The sequence below is a fragment of the Miniopterus schreibersii genome (genome assembly GCF_964146895.1).
Source record: "Miniopterus schreibersii genome assembly, chromosome: 3".
Lineage (NCBI taxonomy): Eukaryota > Metazoa > Chordata > Mammalia > Chiroptera > Miniopteridae > Miniopterus > Miniopterus schreibersii.
The window spans coordinates 64366573-64383256 of NC_138103.1; the positions used below are offsets into that span (position 1 = coordinate 64366573).

General features: G+C 37.8%; 1 protein-coding gene across 2 annotated transcripts in view; it reads right to left on the reverse strand.

Moving 5' to 3' along the window:
* The window catches only part of SCAMP1 (secretory carrier membrane protein 1), a 55979-nt gene extending 39662 nt beyond the window's left edge, over positions 1–16317 (reverse strand). Inside the window, exons 1-2 of one of the 2 annotated variants that reach the window (XM_081133154.1) lie at positions 16128–16317; positions 2163–2240 (exon numbers count right to left, since the gene is read on the reverse strand). In XM_081133154.1, the coding sequence (XP_080989280.1) occupies positions 2163–2240; positions 16128–16184 (135 nt within the window). In that variant the 5' untranslated portion in view covers positions 16185–16317. The remainder of the gene's footprint in view (positions 1–2162; positions 2241–16127) is intronic. The other variant, XM_081133153.1, reaches the window with a different exon arrangement.
* Between the last annotated feature and the right edge of the window lie 367 nt (positions 16318–16684).

Here is a 16684-nt window from a genome sequence, read left to right on the forward strand (position 1 = left end):
AAAAAATTATTTCATGACTCAAGAGTACCCACCATTTTTATAGCACATCTCAAGTTAGACTAGTCACATTTCAAGTTCTCAATAGCCTTCTACTATACTGCCAACAGACTGATTTAGCTTATACTGTGACAACTCCTTTCTCTGAGTTTAGAATATGGAGTGAATTAATATATAAATTATTAGTTATTCAAATACTTAATGTTGCCTTCCTTAAATACCCTAAAGTGTCCACTCAAACAGAAAACTAAATATAAAAGGAAATCTAAAGACAGTACTAGCAAAATGGAAAAGGCAAAAGTTTTGTAGAAAACAGATGAGTTAGTAAAACAGTTCTGCCACTTATAAGCTGGATGACCTTTGTCTCAGATTTTATTAAAAAATATCTATTTTGAATGTTATAAGAATTCAATACGATAATATAAAGCACATGGCATAAAGCAGACAACCTGATAAAGAATACTATCACTGATAAAAATAATCTGAAGCTGTTCCTGTCAAGGTTAAACATATTTCTTGCATGTAAAATCTTTGAAAAAATTATATGAAAACCTCTTTTTATTCTTTATCAGTACTCTTCAAAAAGTCTTGTTTCCATTTCCACCCCCCCCAAATGAAACTGCCATTTTTACATGTCAAAACTGGCCCCATTTATCAGCCATTTCACATGGTTCAATCTGCAGTTTACTTGCTCAATTAATATTTTAGTGATCCCAGCCTGGGTTGCAGTTGCTACACATAAGCAAAGGATATTAAATGAGGGCTTTGAAATAAAGCAAAATTTAAAAGTTCATTCCTATTTTAATGCTTTTACTTTGTACAGAGCTCTTCCGAAAAATAAAAAGTTAATATAATAAATCTTGAAAAAATTTCTAAGTGAAACCCTAAATAATCTTTTTTTTAATCCTCACCCAAGGATAATTTTTATTGATTTTAGAGAGGGGGAGGGGAGGGAGGGAGAGGAAGAGAGGGAGAGAGGGAGAGGAAGGGAGAGAGAGGGAAACATCGATGTGAGAGAGAACATCAATTGGTTGCCTTCCGTATGTATCCTGACCAGGAATCGAACCTGCAACCTAGGCATGTACCCTGACCAGGAATCAAACCCACAGCCTTTTTGGTGTACAGGACGATGCTCCAACCAACTGAGCTACCCCGCCAGGGCTCCTACATAATCTTTTTGAATTATTTTCTAGACTATGTAAAACATACATCAGAAAAAGGTGATCAATTAAGGATCATTATACTGATATTTTACACCCAAATATACAACTGAAGAACTCTAATACTGTTAAGAGGATGACTAACATTTTAAGAGCCAACAATTAAAATTAGGGACTTCACAAGTATGATATTTCAATAAAGACTCAAACATAGAAGACAAAATTATTTGCCAGAGAAATTTTGAGGGCGAATTCCCAACAGAACCTACCTCAACAGTTCTCAAAACTTCACAATCAAAGGGCTAAAACAAAACAAACAACAAAAAACTGCCCTAACTGTAAGAGATTAGGGTCTAATGGATAGTGTAATAAAGCTCCACTGGTGTTTCTAATATTCATCAGGGGTAGAGAACCCCTGTCCTGCAAGGATTTTTTTCTCATACTCCCACATTTTATAAATCCAGACTAAATTTTAAAGCAAATAATATGTTCCTAGGCCAGGTAAAGGTCCAGGGGTTCTAGTCTACCAGAGCTAGTACTGTTCAGAATAACATAATTCAAATGACAATCACAAATATTCATGGAACACTTCTAAACATAGGTCTCTTTCACTGTAAGAAAACATCACCCCACATTACCGCGAAGACAACATGTATAGCAAAAAAAAACCCTCCCTCTCCTATTTAAAGTACTGCAGTAACATTTACATATTAGAGGAATTGTTAGCAATTTAATTTGTAGAACACAGAAGGAAATTTTCAATATTTCACTAGGACCATCAAATTTCAATTACTACTGATACTGCTTCCTTTTTTAAAAAATAAAAATTAACTTGCTAAATTATAAATAAAATACTGCTTGTTTTAAATAAATGTAACCATTCAACTAAAAAACCATAATTTATATATATATATATATATATATATATATATATATATATATATAAAATTGCTATTTAACTTCACTTTTAACATTTAAAAGTAGTCCAATTAAGAATAGTCTTACTGTTCTAGAATCCGAGAATGGATTGTATTCATCAAGTCCTGGTGGAACATTTCTTGTCACCTGTGTAACTGATGGGTCCTGGAATAAAATGTGAAGGGGGAAAAAAATTACTTATCCTTTAAGACGCAATTTTGATATTTACAAAGCATTTGCTTTAACTGTACTTTTGGTCACCCAGCAAAGCTAACAGAGGAAAATAAAGAAGATTATCAGATTTACTCCGTCCCATTTCAACAAAGTCGAAATTTAAACCCACAGCCCTTGCACCCTGAAAGAAAAACAAATGAAAACTGGGTTAGATGCAAATCAGCTGCTAGCTATTATATAAAGACTGAAAGTAGACCACCTCTTAATAGCTGTGGAACTGATTGCACAAGAGCATCTTAGCAAATCTTGGGGCAACCCACCATCCTTTCCTTTGGGCTCCACAAAGAGTTCATGTTCCCCCTTTTTATATCTTCAATCAGTTTTCCCTAATACAGATTTAAGTACCACATTACAAATCAATGTCATGTACAGGTAACATCTAGAGCATTCAAGATTAAGTACCTCTTATTTTTTTCTACAACATTTCCACTGATCGTAGTTTATTTTTCCACATGATCCTGGACTGTCTCCCCTTTCCCAAGTTTAATATGTTACCTACCAAAGTATCCCAGCTTTTCAAATCTTATAGTATTTGGTCTTCACATAAATAACTCAATCAAAAATTCCTAGATACTTACTCTGTTTCTCTTGATTGCGAATGTAAAATACAAATATAATGAACATCTCAACTAAATCAACTACATAATTAATGTGAAAAGCACTTAAAAACTGTAACGTAGCCTCATTGACCTCCATATCTCTCATTTCAAACTTTGGCATGCATCAGAATCAAATAAAACACAGACTGCTGCACCCCACCACCAGAATTTCTGATTCAATAGGTCTGGGGTAAGAACTGAGAATCTGTATTTCTCATAAATTCCCAGGTGCTGTGCTGAGGACCACTGCTCTTTTTTCTATAGGGTACCTTCTCCGATCCATCTTCCTCAACACAGACATCAAAGTTACCTTTCAAAAATGAATAGCTAAAGTTGTCGTTCCCCTCTTCCAAACCCTCTCCTCTGTCCCTCATCCATTTAAAAAATTTTAGAGGCTCTCCACTAACTATAAGATAAAATACAAATTCCTCGAAATGGGATACAAGGCTCTGGCCATCTTTCCAGCCTTACTGACTTTCTCAGAACCACCCTCATCTTACCAGATTCTTCTACCTTAACCAAATGAAACCAGCTACTGAATAAGGAACCTCAAACTTTGCAAAAAAAAAAAAAAAAAACACAAGTAGTAAGGATAAATTAAAAGTACAGCACAGACAAAAAATAAAGGCTTTAGGCTTACTCTACAATAACATGAGGAGGGAATGAAATCACTCTTCTTCCCGGGTTCCCCTCACAAGTTTACTAAAAATGAGAAGCAGAAAGATTATCAAGAGGGGATGCGTGCCTCAGGAAACTTAATAGAAATATGAATGTTTTAATCAAAACTTTTAGAGTTGGCACTGCTGCAGTTAATTTAGAACTGGGTTTATGGTCAGCAAGTGGAGACTTAGTAGGTCCAGATGGTCCAGCTACAGTCTCAATGCCCACTCCACCACAACCCACCAAACCAGGCGACCTGTGAGTCCTCAGAAACCATATTTGGCATTGTTTCCTCTAGCAGGAATACTCTTTCAGGCAGGGTCAGCCTAGCAATCTCCTCCCTTAAGGACTCAATCCAAAGACTACCTCACATGCTAACGGAAGATCTTCTTGATATCTTCCTGCTACCCAAGTCACTCCATCCCAGGCTCAGTGCCTCCACAGAGCTTGGTATTTATCTCTATTAGCATTTATTTCAATAAACCATGATGATCTTAATGCAAGTATTTCTTCACAAATTAGATTGTGACTTCTTTGAATACAAGAAATAGGTACATAGGCCCTTTTAATTTAATCACGCATGCCTGGTAATACTCTGTTTCTTGAGTGATTAATACCACCCACGGGGGGAAAATCCAAAGATTAATTCTTCAAGATAGTGGTGCATTAATAACGAAGAAATACCTCCTTAATAAATAAATAAATATGGTGATAGTTCAAAAAGTGTAAGAGAAAACATGTTTAAGCTCACTCATAAGAAGGGAATTACTTGTTAAAACTACATAATCATTTCTCAACTACTGTATCAAATTAGCAGAACTCCAAAAGTCTGACATACTCTATTGACAAAGCTGTAAAGAAACAAGGATTTTCATATATTACTAATAGGAACAGAAATTTTTACAATCTATATGAAGGGAAAAGTTGGCAATAGCTAGCAAAATGCATCTGCATTTATACTTTGCCCACAATCTCACTTCTAGAAATTTATTCCAAAGATATACTGGCAATAGAATGGAAGCAAACTAAATATCTAACGATAGATGGTTGAATAAACCATGGTACATCTACATGATCAAGTACGATGCAACTGAGTATTATGCAGCTGTAAAATGGTATAAGGAAATATATACACTGCCATGGAGTGAGTGAAAAAGGTGCAGAACCGTAGAAATAAAATGTCACCTTTTGTCCACAAAGGAAGATTAAAAATAAATGTGCTTGTGTTTGCTTATATTTTAAAAGTAAAAATAAAAAACTAATAAAACTGATTCCCTAGAGAGAGGAAGATAACAGTGAGGACACAGCATAGGGTTGGAAGCCAGACTTCTTTGAATATAACTTATTTTATAGTTTTTTTACTTTGGAACCATGCAAATATTTTTCATAATTATAGAAGAAAATTAATTCAAAAAGAAAAAAGGCAATGCAGGATCAAAAAGATAGATCCAGCTTAGCCATTATACATGCCATCAATGTTATTATCTCAGTGCTACAGGAATACATTGAGTCCAGAGACTCCCAACTCTCATTTTACAAGTACACATACCCAATTAACAAGTGTCCTAAAATTCACATTAAATTCTTTTTTTAAAAATCCTACATAAGGTAGAACTCAGTTCTAGAGAAACCCAACATGAAATCATTCGTCTAGTCTAATTTATCCTTTATTTTTCTTAGTATTAGATACTTCCTACAGTTCAAAAGTTTAAGCCAATTTGGCAAAACCTAGCTGGGGGGTAGGGGTGGGTGGACCTCTCTCCATATTTAAATTTCATCTCTTCCCATCTTTTCTCAGGAGCAGTTATCCTTTTCTCTATGTTCAACTGCTTCCTCTCAACAGGATGGCTCACACCTACATTTCAAGTCTCAGCCATCTTTAAAATGAAGACAAGCAAATAAAAACAAAAACATTCCTTCAACCATGTATCACCCTCAAGCTTCTACCAACACTAGCTCTTTATTTCTCTCAACTTCTCCACCTGTCCCCCACCCTCTACCCCAGATCAAGCTGCTAGTATTTCTCACATGTAAAAAGCAACAGCCTTCTTACTGGTCTCCTTGCCATCTTCTGACCAGCTCCGCAATCTGTTCTCAAAATACAAACCTGCTCATGTCACATCTATAGATTTATTATGAAAACAAATGTTTATTAAGTTTGATTTATGCTCTGAATAATCAAAGAGCATATTTTAGGGCTTTGAAAATTTATAAAAACTTGAGAATGGACAATGAATGACTGATCATTTATGGGACAGGAATTGCAAAGATGGGTAAATCCTCACCATCTACATAATTGACTGCTAAAGACAACTACCTTAAAATCAGCAGTACCTATGGACACTTTTTATCACACAGAGCTTACAGGATTTTTATGGTTTCAAGTCTAACATTTAAGTCTTTAATCCATTTTGAGTTTGTTCTTGTGTATAGTATAAGAAGGTGGTCTAGTTTCATTTTTTTGCACATATCTGTCCAATTTTCCCAACACCATTTATTGAATAAACTATCTTTACCTCATTGTATGTTTTTGCTTTTCTTGTCAAATATTAGTTGACCATAAAGGCGTGGGTTTATTTCTGCGTTATTCTGTTCCATTGGTCTATATGTATGTGTTTTTATGCCAGTGCCATGCTGTTTTGATAACTATGGCTTTGTAGTAGTTTGATATCAGGTAGAATGATTCCTCCAACTTTGTTCTTCTTTCTCAAGATTGCTGTGGCTATTCATGGTCTTTTGGGGTTCCATATGAATTTTTGGAATATTTGTTCTAGTTCCATGAAATATGCCATTGCTATCTTTTTTTATCTTTTTATTTTTATTGTTGAAAATATTACAGATGTCCCTTTTTTCCCCATTGACCCCTTCCACCCTGCACCCACTCCCCAACCCAGGCCTTCACCACACTATTGTCTGTGTCCACGGGTTATGCACATAAGCATATTCTTTGGTTAAAATCTCCCCACCCAACCACCCACCCCCACCTTCCCTCTGAGATTCATCAGTCTGTTCCATGCTTCTATGTAACTGAATCTGTTTTGTTCATCAGTTTATTAAGTTCTTTAGATTCCACATATAAGTGAGGTCATGTGGAATCTATCTTTCTCTGCCTGGCTTATTTCGCTTAGCATAATATTCTCCATCCATGCTGTTCCAAATGGTACAAGATCCTTCTTTATAGCTGCGTAGTATTCCATGGTGTATATGTCCCACAGCTTTTTTACCCACTCATCTACTGATGGGCACTTGGGCTGTTTCCAGGTCTTAGCTATTGTAAATTGTGCTATGAACATAGGAGTGCATATATTCTTTCTGGTTAGTGTTTCAAAATTCTTAGGATATATACCTAGAAGTGGGATCACTGGGTCAAAAGGCAGCTCCATTTTTAATTTTTTGAAGAACCTCCATACTGTTTTTCATAGTGGCTGCACCAGTCCACATTCCCACCAGCAGTGTACCAGGGTTCCCCTTTCTCCACATCCTCGCCAAAACATGTCGTTTGTTGATGGCAGCCATTCTGACAAGTGTGAAGTGATACCTCATTGTGGTTTTAATTTGCATCTCTGATGATTAGCGATGTTGAGCATTTTCTCATGTGTCTCTTGGCCATCTGTATGTCCTCTTTGGAGAAGTATCTACTCAGGTCCTTTGCCCATTTTTTAATTGGATTGTCTGTCTTCCTCCTGTTGAGTTGTAGGAGTTCTTTGTGCACTTTGGAAATTAGCCCCTTATCAGATGCATCCTTGGCAAATATGTTCTCCCATACCATGGGGTTCCTTTGTATTTTGAGGCTGGTTTCTTTTGCCATGCAGAGCTTTTTAGTTTGATGTAGTCCCATTTACTTATTTTTTTCTTCTTTTGTTTCTCTTGCCCTGGGAGATATATCGGTTCAAATTCCATTACGTGAGATGTCTGTGACTTTACTGCCTATGTTTCCTTCTAGGATTTTTACAGTTTCGCAACTTACATTTAAGTCTTTAATCCATTTTGAATTTAGTCTTGTGTATGGAGTAAGTTGGTGACATCATTGGTATCTTGATAGGAACTGCACTGAATCTACAGATTGCTTTGGGTAGTATGGACATGTTAATGATGTTAATTCTTCCTATCCATGAACACGGTATATGCTTCCATTTACTTGTGTCTTCTTCAATTTCTTTCTTCACTGTCTTATAATTTTTCAAGTACAGATCTTTTACATCCTTGGTTAAATTTATTCCTAGATGTGGTGTGGTTTTTTTTATGCAATTGCAAGTGGAATTGTTTTCTTAGTTTTCCTTTCTGATAGTTCATTATTGGTGTATAAAAATGCAACTGATTTTTGGATATTTATTTTGTATCCTGCTACTTTACTGAATTCATTTATCAGTTCTAGTACTTTTTGGTAGAACCTTTAGGGTTCTCTATATACAGTATCATGTCATCTACTCCTTTAGTATATTAAATACCAAAATAACAGAACAATTACCACTAAATGTGCCAAACAAAGACATGTGAACAAATTTTAAAAGGTCTTAGTACTTTGGTCATATTATAGGCACTTAACTTTAAATGTAGTTTTTCCACCTAAGAATAAGTGTATAGGTCATAGAAGATTTTCTTATGAAACAAATTCTGGCTAAACAAATAAACTACTCTTGATAACTTGATAGTTAAACTCCCCAGGCCAGTACTTAAAATCATAGCACTACCAAATCTAAACATTCTCTACAACAATATATCTTTGGGGGGGAAATATTCAGAATTCCAGTTGTGAGACCAAGAATTCATCTCCTGCAAGCTTCCCATGACTTCAAATAGTAATCATAACACTAAAAACTATTAGACTCAAATATAATAAAAAGAACACGTCTTCTTCAAACATCACCAACATTAAACAATGAAGTGCACAACTTTCCAAAACTTAAGAGAAAACTTGTATCACAAAGTGATATGTCATAAAAATAAAGAGCTCTCACTATTACTCTCATTTCAAGTTGTGATATATAATAGCTTCTAAAAGCACTAAGCTTTGTAAGACAACCAGTAATTTGTAAGTTTTGTCTTTGTTACTATTTCTGTTAATGCCCAAAAATTTAAAAGTTAATAAAAATGAGAGTCTGACTTAGAAAATATAGGCAATTCAGGGAGAAATAAAGGAGAATAAATAATCACATGTTGCATCCAAAGATAATCTTGCACCATTATTTATTTCCTTTATCCGTTATTTTAAGAGCTTCCCATCTTTGTCTTGATTCAAGAAAAAAAACACAAAAAAATTTAAAAACCAACAAAAAAACCTCCTGGAACTATAAGAAATGTAAAAAAAAAAACTATTAAATATGGAAGGCAGAAAAGTAATTTGCCCAAGGTCACCTAGGAGGTAGAGAAGCAAACTTAGGAGGCCTGGTTTCAGAGCCACCTTTTATCTACTCCCCTCTACTAGTGGAAGACAAAATATCCGCAAATTTCATTTACCCTATCCTCTAATTCCCCTAACATCAGCCTAAGAACACAGAAATGTTTGTCTGCAATATATATAGTTCATAGAATATTTTCCTGCAAACTCAACTCTACATGGTGGTTAAGTACCCCTGAGATTCAAATATAAACATTTTCATAAAAAGTTGTTTTAACTAAATAGAAGAAGCATGTGATACACTTCTTTTTAGTTTGGGGAACACATTAATTCGCATTTTTACAATATACCACTTACTTGCAAGCAAATTCACTAAAATTTATGACTGAGATGCCAAAAATTAGGGGTAGGCCATAAATAAACCCACAAGATTGACTAAAACAAGCATTAACAGCTTTAGGAAATTTGCTAAATGGTAATAAAAATACACTAGTATACCAGCCCCTAGCCAATGACTAGGTGATATTCCTGCTCTTTTCCCATCACCTCCCACTTTCATTTTTCGCCACTTTCCATATATATTCCAAATCACCACATGAGGACTCTAAGCACCATTTGAGGACTCCCACAGGTAAAATGGCAGCCAACAGCATGTATACAACTCGGCCACTGCTTATTGCTCTTGGAGAAAGTGGAAACTGCCAGTATTTGTTATGTATATAATGTTTGTACACTATGCATTGTTTTGACTGTGTCTGATAAGCAAAAACCTTTAATAGCTACATATACTAAGTCACTTGCATTCAAATGTCGAATTTATTTTTTCTTGTTTAACTATCAATCAAGTCAAAATGATGTGTATAAGTAACATAAATCCCTTCTTCCTAGTTTGATCCCACCAGTACTCAGTTGGACCTCACAATACTCAAAATGAACAACACCTTACAATATACTTATTCCCTTCTTTAGATGTTTAAGAGGTTTCAATGTTTTTGTTTATATACAAAAATGTATTCAGTAACTCATCTGTATTTTGTAAAATAAGTGAAAACGTTTCTTTTAATTGTACTGAAAAAGAAAAAAACCCCACAAAACTTTGTTTTGGTAGTAGTATCAGCAAAAGAAGAGTTTATTTTCAAAATTTTTCAGTCACCATCATCTCAATTATGATTATTGTTAGACTCGTGGGACCAAAATAAAGCTGTATTCAAATACTAGTTCTGTCAATATAGCACTTGTAAAAGACACCCCACCCATACTAGCAGCCTCCCCTTGTACCTGCCTGAGAGTTTTCACTGGCCATAGGAGGTGTTTAACCTAGACAGAAGGTTTTCTAAATATCTTAAGTGTTGATCCAAAGCACCCTGACACTCTATCCTACAGAAAAACAACTGTCTCAAAAAGAATTATGGATGTGTTTTAAGGTACAGTTTGAACCCTGATAAGATTAACAAGAATTGTTAAGAGAGCTGTGCTAGCCTGAACTAAAAGGAACACAGACATTTCAAAATGAAGAGAGGCTTCTGGGCTCCCAACTTTCAACAGGTAGGAAGCCGACTAAAAATGCTACTCAGCTACAAACAGGGCTCATTTATTACAGAGGAAAATGGCTTCTCAGAGTGTGCAGCCAAAAAGCAGAAGAAAATAACAGATTAGGGAAAGATTTCCAGGTAGTGAACTAGGACCTAATCAAGAAACACGCATTGCCCCCAAGTGGGAGCAATGAAAACATGAGCCTGGCTGGATTTCAGACTTGCTATGGACCAGCAATTGTGCCTCCCACTCCTCCCCTATTTGAATGGAAGTGTGTATTCAGGTTATCCTGTACCTGGCTATATCTTTTCAGTTCCTAGGTCTGTATCAAAAACAGCTGCTCCCATCAAGAAGTGGAATCCAATCCCTCTCACTCCTTTTTTGAATCTGGGCTGGCTTTGTGGCTTGTTTTAACTAACAGAAGGTAGCTGAAGTGAAATGGCTCAAGAAGCCTTGCAGCTTCAGCTCTTGGCCTCATAGAACAATGCCGCCACTATGTAAAATGCCTAAGCTATTCCTAGTAGAGAGGCCACATGAAAGCGAACCAACTGCTGCCCCGTGAGATACTTTAGTGAGGACATCTTAAACCATCCAGGGGCTGTATCAGCAATTTTCAACCTTTTTCATCTCAAGGCACACATAAACGAATTACTAAAATTCTACAGCACACCAAAAAATATATTTTTCACTGATCTTATAAAGAAAAATAGGTATAATTTTGATTAAAAATAATAATAGTAATTACCTACTCTCTTTGCTCCAAAGTGACTTTTTAAAAAATCAGGTGCCTATATTTGTACATAAGGATTTCTGGTACCAAGAATTAACCAATCAGATGCAACCTTATTATGTGATGTGACCAATAAGATGCAACTCTATTATATGACCTATGCATTTATGATTCAAGACAGGCCATTCATGCCAGAAGGCTATTGTGTTGGCTGTTGTCATTTTTTTATTTGACAATCTAAGGGAAAAGGGTCAGTGCCCCTGACTAAATAGTCCAGTACTGCATGTTTTAAAAACCTGCAGCACACCATTTGAAAATCGCTGGGCTAGAAGGTTGAAGCCACCTGAGTGATTCCAGGCACTAACATTAAAAAATAAACTGTCCAGCTAAGCAACAGAATAGTGAGCAAATAATTGTTTTAAGCGACTACATTTTGGGATTTTTTATAATGCAACAGATAACTGAGACAATGGTAAATAATGATGCATCTTAATTTGATAAAATAGAAGCAGCAGCAAAACACATGCTTTTTAAAAATATCAACCTGAGAAAGAGAGTGGGAACTCTCGCAGCTGATCTGAATGTAAAATACCATAGATCATAACTACTATCACTATACGCATATTAATGTTGAAAGATAAGAAATCCTCAGAACCCTTTCCTAGTCCTATCCAATCTCCAATCTTAAATTTTAAATGTATAAGGGAGGAGTGACATCAACTTAATGTAAATGAAAACAAAATGGATAACATCTTTGAATTATAGGTCACTTTTTAATGACAAGGTTTTCAACTTTCAACTTCAACTAAACTTTTAGGATACCATCAAAATTACTGTAACTTAAAAGATAACATAAATAAGAATGCTGAGTTGTAAAAGCCATGTTTAAGAGATAGAGTAGAACCAATTTAAATTAATTTAAATAGAGAATTAATTTTTGAGGCCAAAACAAAATGGACATTGTGCTCAATTTTAAAAAGAGTTCTTTAATTAGAGAGGAAGCATCTGTAGTGACAAAGCATTAGAATTCAGACAACCTGGATCTAGTCTAGCAGGGTGACTCAGGGCAAACCACTTAATAATTTTTGACCTTAATTCCTCAACTATGATCTGCCAAAAAGCTACCAGACACTCTAGAAGAGTCAAAAGGAACATAAACTTCACCAAATTAATAAGCTAAGAATAATATGGTTATATATAATTAAATACAATTTCTCTAATTACTATTAATACTACTTATTATCGAATTAAAAAGCCATCATGCATTGAGAACTTATCGAATTAAAAAGCCATGATGCACTGAGCACTTATTACATGCCAAATGTATGTTCATCTAAAATCCTATTAACAATCCTATGGAGAAGGCAAAGGTACCATTATCCTATTTTACAGAATAATAAACTGAGGTGTAGAGTGGCTAAGTAACTTTCCAAGGTCTCACAGTTGGTTAGTGACGAAGCCAGGATCAAATGCACCAAATACAAAACAAGAATGCTGGTGTGCAAAATGCAACCAATTACAGTGCCACTGGCAGTGGCTTGGAATCAGGAGATCTAAGTTCTAATGCCAATGCTGCACTACCTACACCTGGATATAAGACAATGAGCAAGTTGCAAGTTAGCAATGGAAGTCCATCCAATAGTTTTTAATCAAGAAGAAATTTAAATGGTTGCTAAATGTAAAATATCATATTTCTGGGCTTTTCTTCATCCATAGAATGAGATCTGACTAAATACATTTTAGGATTTTCCTTTCCCAACTTTGACATTTTTATTCTATTTTTAAATTACATTAAATGTTATTTCTAAAGTGAATTTTCCAACAAAATCGATTAGCATATAAATGTACTAAAGCATATTAGGAGGCATGACAATTTTCTGACCACTTATTGTTCCCTCTTTTGAACAAGTCTCTGCTGGTTTGATAACTCTCTTCTTTTATTTCACTTTCCAAGCATGTTTGTCTCCATGTTAAGCTAATATTCTTAAAAATAGAGATGTTTCAATATCTGCTGAATGAAAGAATGAATAACTGAAAAGAACAAAGGACATATAGCAATTATTCAATAAAGGCACTGACTATGCAGGAAATACGTTTCCTCTCTAGCTTTAAAACCACATTGCAACAACTCAAGATTGGATTATCAAAAATGACCATATAATTAATAATCTATTTTCTTTCTGATTACTATATATTTTCAGTTATTCCAAGTTTCTTGATGCACTATTGAAAACTATTCAAATGCCCTTAACTCATTAGCTAAGCCTATCACAACCACTAGAATAAAGCAGGCACTCAAAAAATGAACTGAATGCAGCTAATAATTTTACAACAGCTACTAAATCAAGGAAACCACCATAGTCACATTATCTAAAGACATTATCCTCAGAAATTATGGCTCAAATGAAGATACTGACAAAAAGTGTTCCTAACATAAAAGTGAAGGAAAAGAAATATTTAAAATTCTGAAAAAACAATGAAAATCAAGTAGCTTTTAATAAAAAAGAAATTAGTGGTTGCCAAATACAAAATAGCATATATCTTGAAAATATGAACTTTATTTTATAATACTGAAAATAAGAACATATTTGAAAAGATAGATGATCATAAGGTAATACAAAGATGAATCTAGAAACTTTTTATATTTAAGTAGAGAGGACCAGAAACGTTATTTCAAAAATCTCATTTACATAGAAGGAAAGCAAAAGTAGAAAGAAATATGCTATAGATGTAAAGCTTTACTCTGAGAAGAGGAAGGGCAGCTGAACACAAATGGAAAGGGTCAGATACACTGTGCCTGTGACTGTCAACAAAAACAGGGAAAGACCATAAACAGGAGCATATATACAACCAAGTCTTCTTTAGACCCAAATTATCCATCCCTTGAAATATTTTATGAACTTGAATAAAAATTATCCTCTGAGTGCATCCACTTACAAAGAAGGTTTATAATTTCATACCACAATGAGTAAGTATTTACAACTATTTTGAGGGTTAAAATTAGTACAGCAACCTCATGTATGGCAGAAGAGGAAAGTGTCATGGCAACATTAGATGTCACAAAAGAACAGTCTGGGCTAAGAAGACAACAATGTAGTGCACTAACAAGAGCACCAACTATAGGGGATGTGAGGAGGTGAAGGAGGGTACATAGGGGGGATAAATGGTGATGGAAGGTGACTTGCCTTGGAGTGGTAAACACACAATACAGTGTCCAGATTATGTGTTGTGGAATTGTGCACCTGAAAACTGTAATTTTGTTAACCGGTGTCACCCCAATAAATTCAATAAAAAGGAAAAAAATTTTAAGTAAATAAAGAGAACCACCTATATAAAATGAGCTATGAAATGGAATGACCAAATGGAAAACAGACAGCCACGCTGTCAGATACTGTATAAAAGCATCAATAAATTATCTGTATTAGGAAAAACTAACAGGTTCTTAATTTTATACCTTTAAAATATTTTAAATAACACCCATTTGGCAAGTTATGAAATATCTCTTTAGACTACCTATGATTTAATGCTCCAATTTTCCACAACATGAATGATGAAACACTAAATACTATACTGGGGGGGGGAGGTAATTCTCCTTAAAGTGCAACCATATCATCTGTAAAAAAAAAAATAAAAAGTTTCAGGCCAGCTGCAGAGAATTTTCTTAAGTGAAATTAGAGGCAAAGGAATAATGACTGGGTCTATTTTACGTTTATACGGAGTCAAGCTGTCAATTATAACCAGGATCATCTAATTAACATAATCTTCCATCAAATTAATCAGGCTAACAATCAGAATGGGGATATTTCTCCTCTTACAGGACTCTTAATAAGAGATAAAACCAAGAGTAAAAAGATGTAAACTCAACAAGCCAAACGTGACACTTAAGTGACCACAAATTAAAGTCACTATTTCATTTCGTGTGACTATGAGTTAAGGTTACGACTGCATATATCCAGAGGAAATTAAGAAATAACTTCAACCAACATTTGGAAACAACTTGCACGTACTAAGCAGCCGAGCTCATTAAGAAGCCTGGCGTATTTTAAAAGAGTTAGATATGCATTCATTTAAGCGCAGAGAACGAACTCCTCGGTCTCCTTCCTTGCGGGTTTCGGAGCCGAGTCCTCCGCGGCCGTGGCTGATAAGGAAGGTCGTCTCCAAGAAGCAGGGCTCCTGCGGGAAATGGTATCCTGACAGCCCAGGAGCCGGTGACGCACCCGGAGCCTGGAAAATACCCGGCGCTCACCTTCCTACGAGCAGTTAGGCAGGAAGGTGATCGTCCCTGTGCACTACCCTTTCACAGGTGTGCTCATCTTTAACTTGGAGATCAGACCCTCACCCTCAGCCTAAAGGTACCGAGGGGGTGGCAGCGCCGCCGGTGGTATCTGGCCGCAACACAAGTTTAAAAAATAAAAACACCACCTTTTTGTTGTTAATTGCAGTGGAGTCGGCTACTCGGTGCCCTCACCTCTCCTACACACCTCTGCCATCACCCCCCGCTGCTCTTCGCGGCCACCTCGAGTCCCCATGACAACCCCACCGGAGCGCGAGCCCCGGACCCCCATGCCCGCGCGGCCCGGCCCGGCCCGGCAGGTGACAACTCCACCTGCCCAGGGCGCTCTCCGCCCGCTCCCCAGGGCAGGGCCAGGCACTCTCCGGGCGCGCGGGCCCACTCCCGGGCGAGGGCACGCCGCCCCTCAGCCGGGGACCGGGGAGGGCCGGCCGGACGCGGAGACCAGGTTCCGCTCCGACCCCCAAGCGAGCGGCGCGGGGGCCCGGGGGAGACCTCCAGGAGGGGTCTCGCGCGGGGGCCTGGGCGAGACTCGGGAAAGCGGTGCGGCGGCCCTGCGCCCCAGCCTCGGCGGCAGAGGGGCGGCGCGGTGGGCGCCAAGGAAGTTGCCTGTTTTCACCAACAACGACGCGCCGCGGCGCCTGGCGATGCCGGGGGCCGAGCTCACCTTGAAGGGGTTGTTGAGATCCGGGTCGGCAAACGGGTTACTGTCGAAATCCGACATCTCTCCGTGCTCGGCGTCAGCCACCCGACCCAGGCGCAGAGAAGACGAGGCGAGGACGCCGCCCCCCTGCGCGCTCACGTCGCCGCCGCCGCCGCGGAGCAGATCCGGGTACAGCCTGCCGGGCCGCCCAGCCCGCCGCGCCACTGAGCATGCCCGGTGCGCGCGGCTCCGGGCCCGCGGCCACGCTCCCGCGGCCGCCCCGTTCCTCTCGGCCGACCTTCCGCGCTCCGTGCTTTGGCTGCGACTGAGTAGGGGCGGAGGGAGCAGGAAACTGGGAGCAGGGAGCTGGGAGCTGGGGGCAAGGAGCTGGGAGAAGGTAGCTGGGAGCAGGGAGCAAGGAGCTGGGAGCAGGGAGCAGGACCTGGGAGCTGGGAGCTGGGAGCAGGGAGCAAGGAGCTGGGAGCTGGGAGCAGGGAGCTGGGAGCTGGGAGCAGGGAGCTGGGAGCAGGGAGCTGGGAGCAGGGAGCTGAGAGCTGGGAACAGGGAGCTGGGAGCAAGGA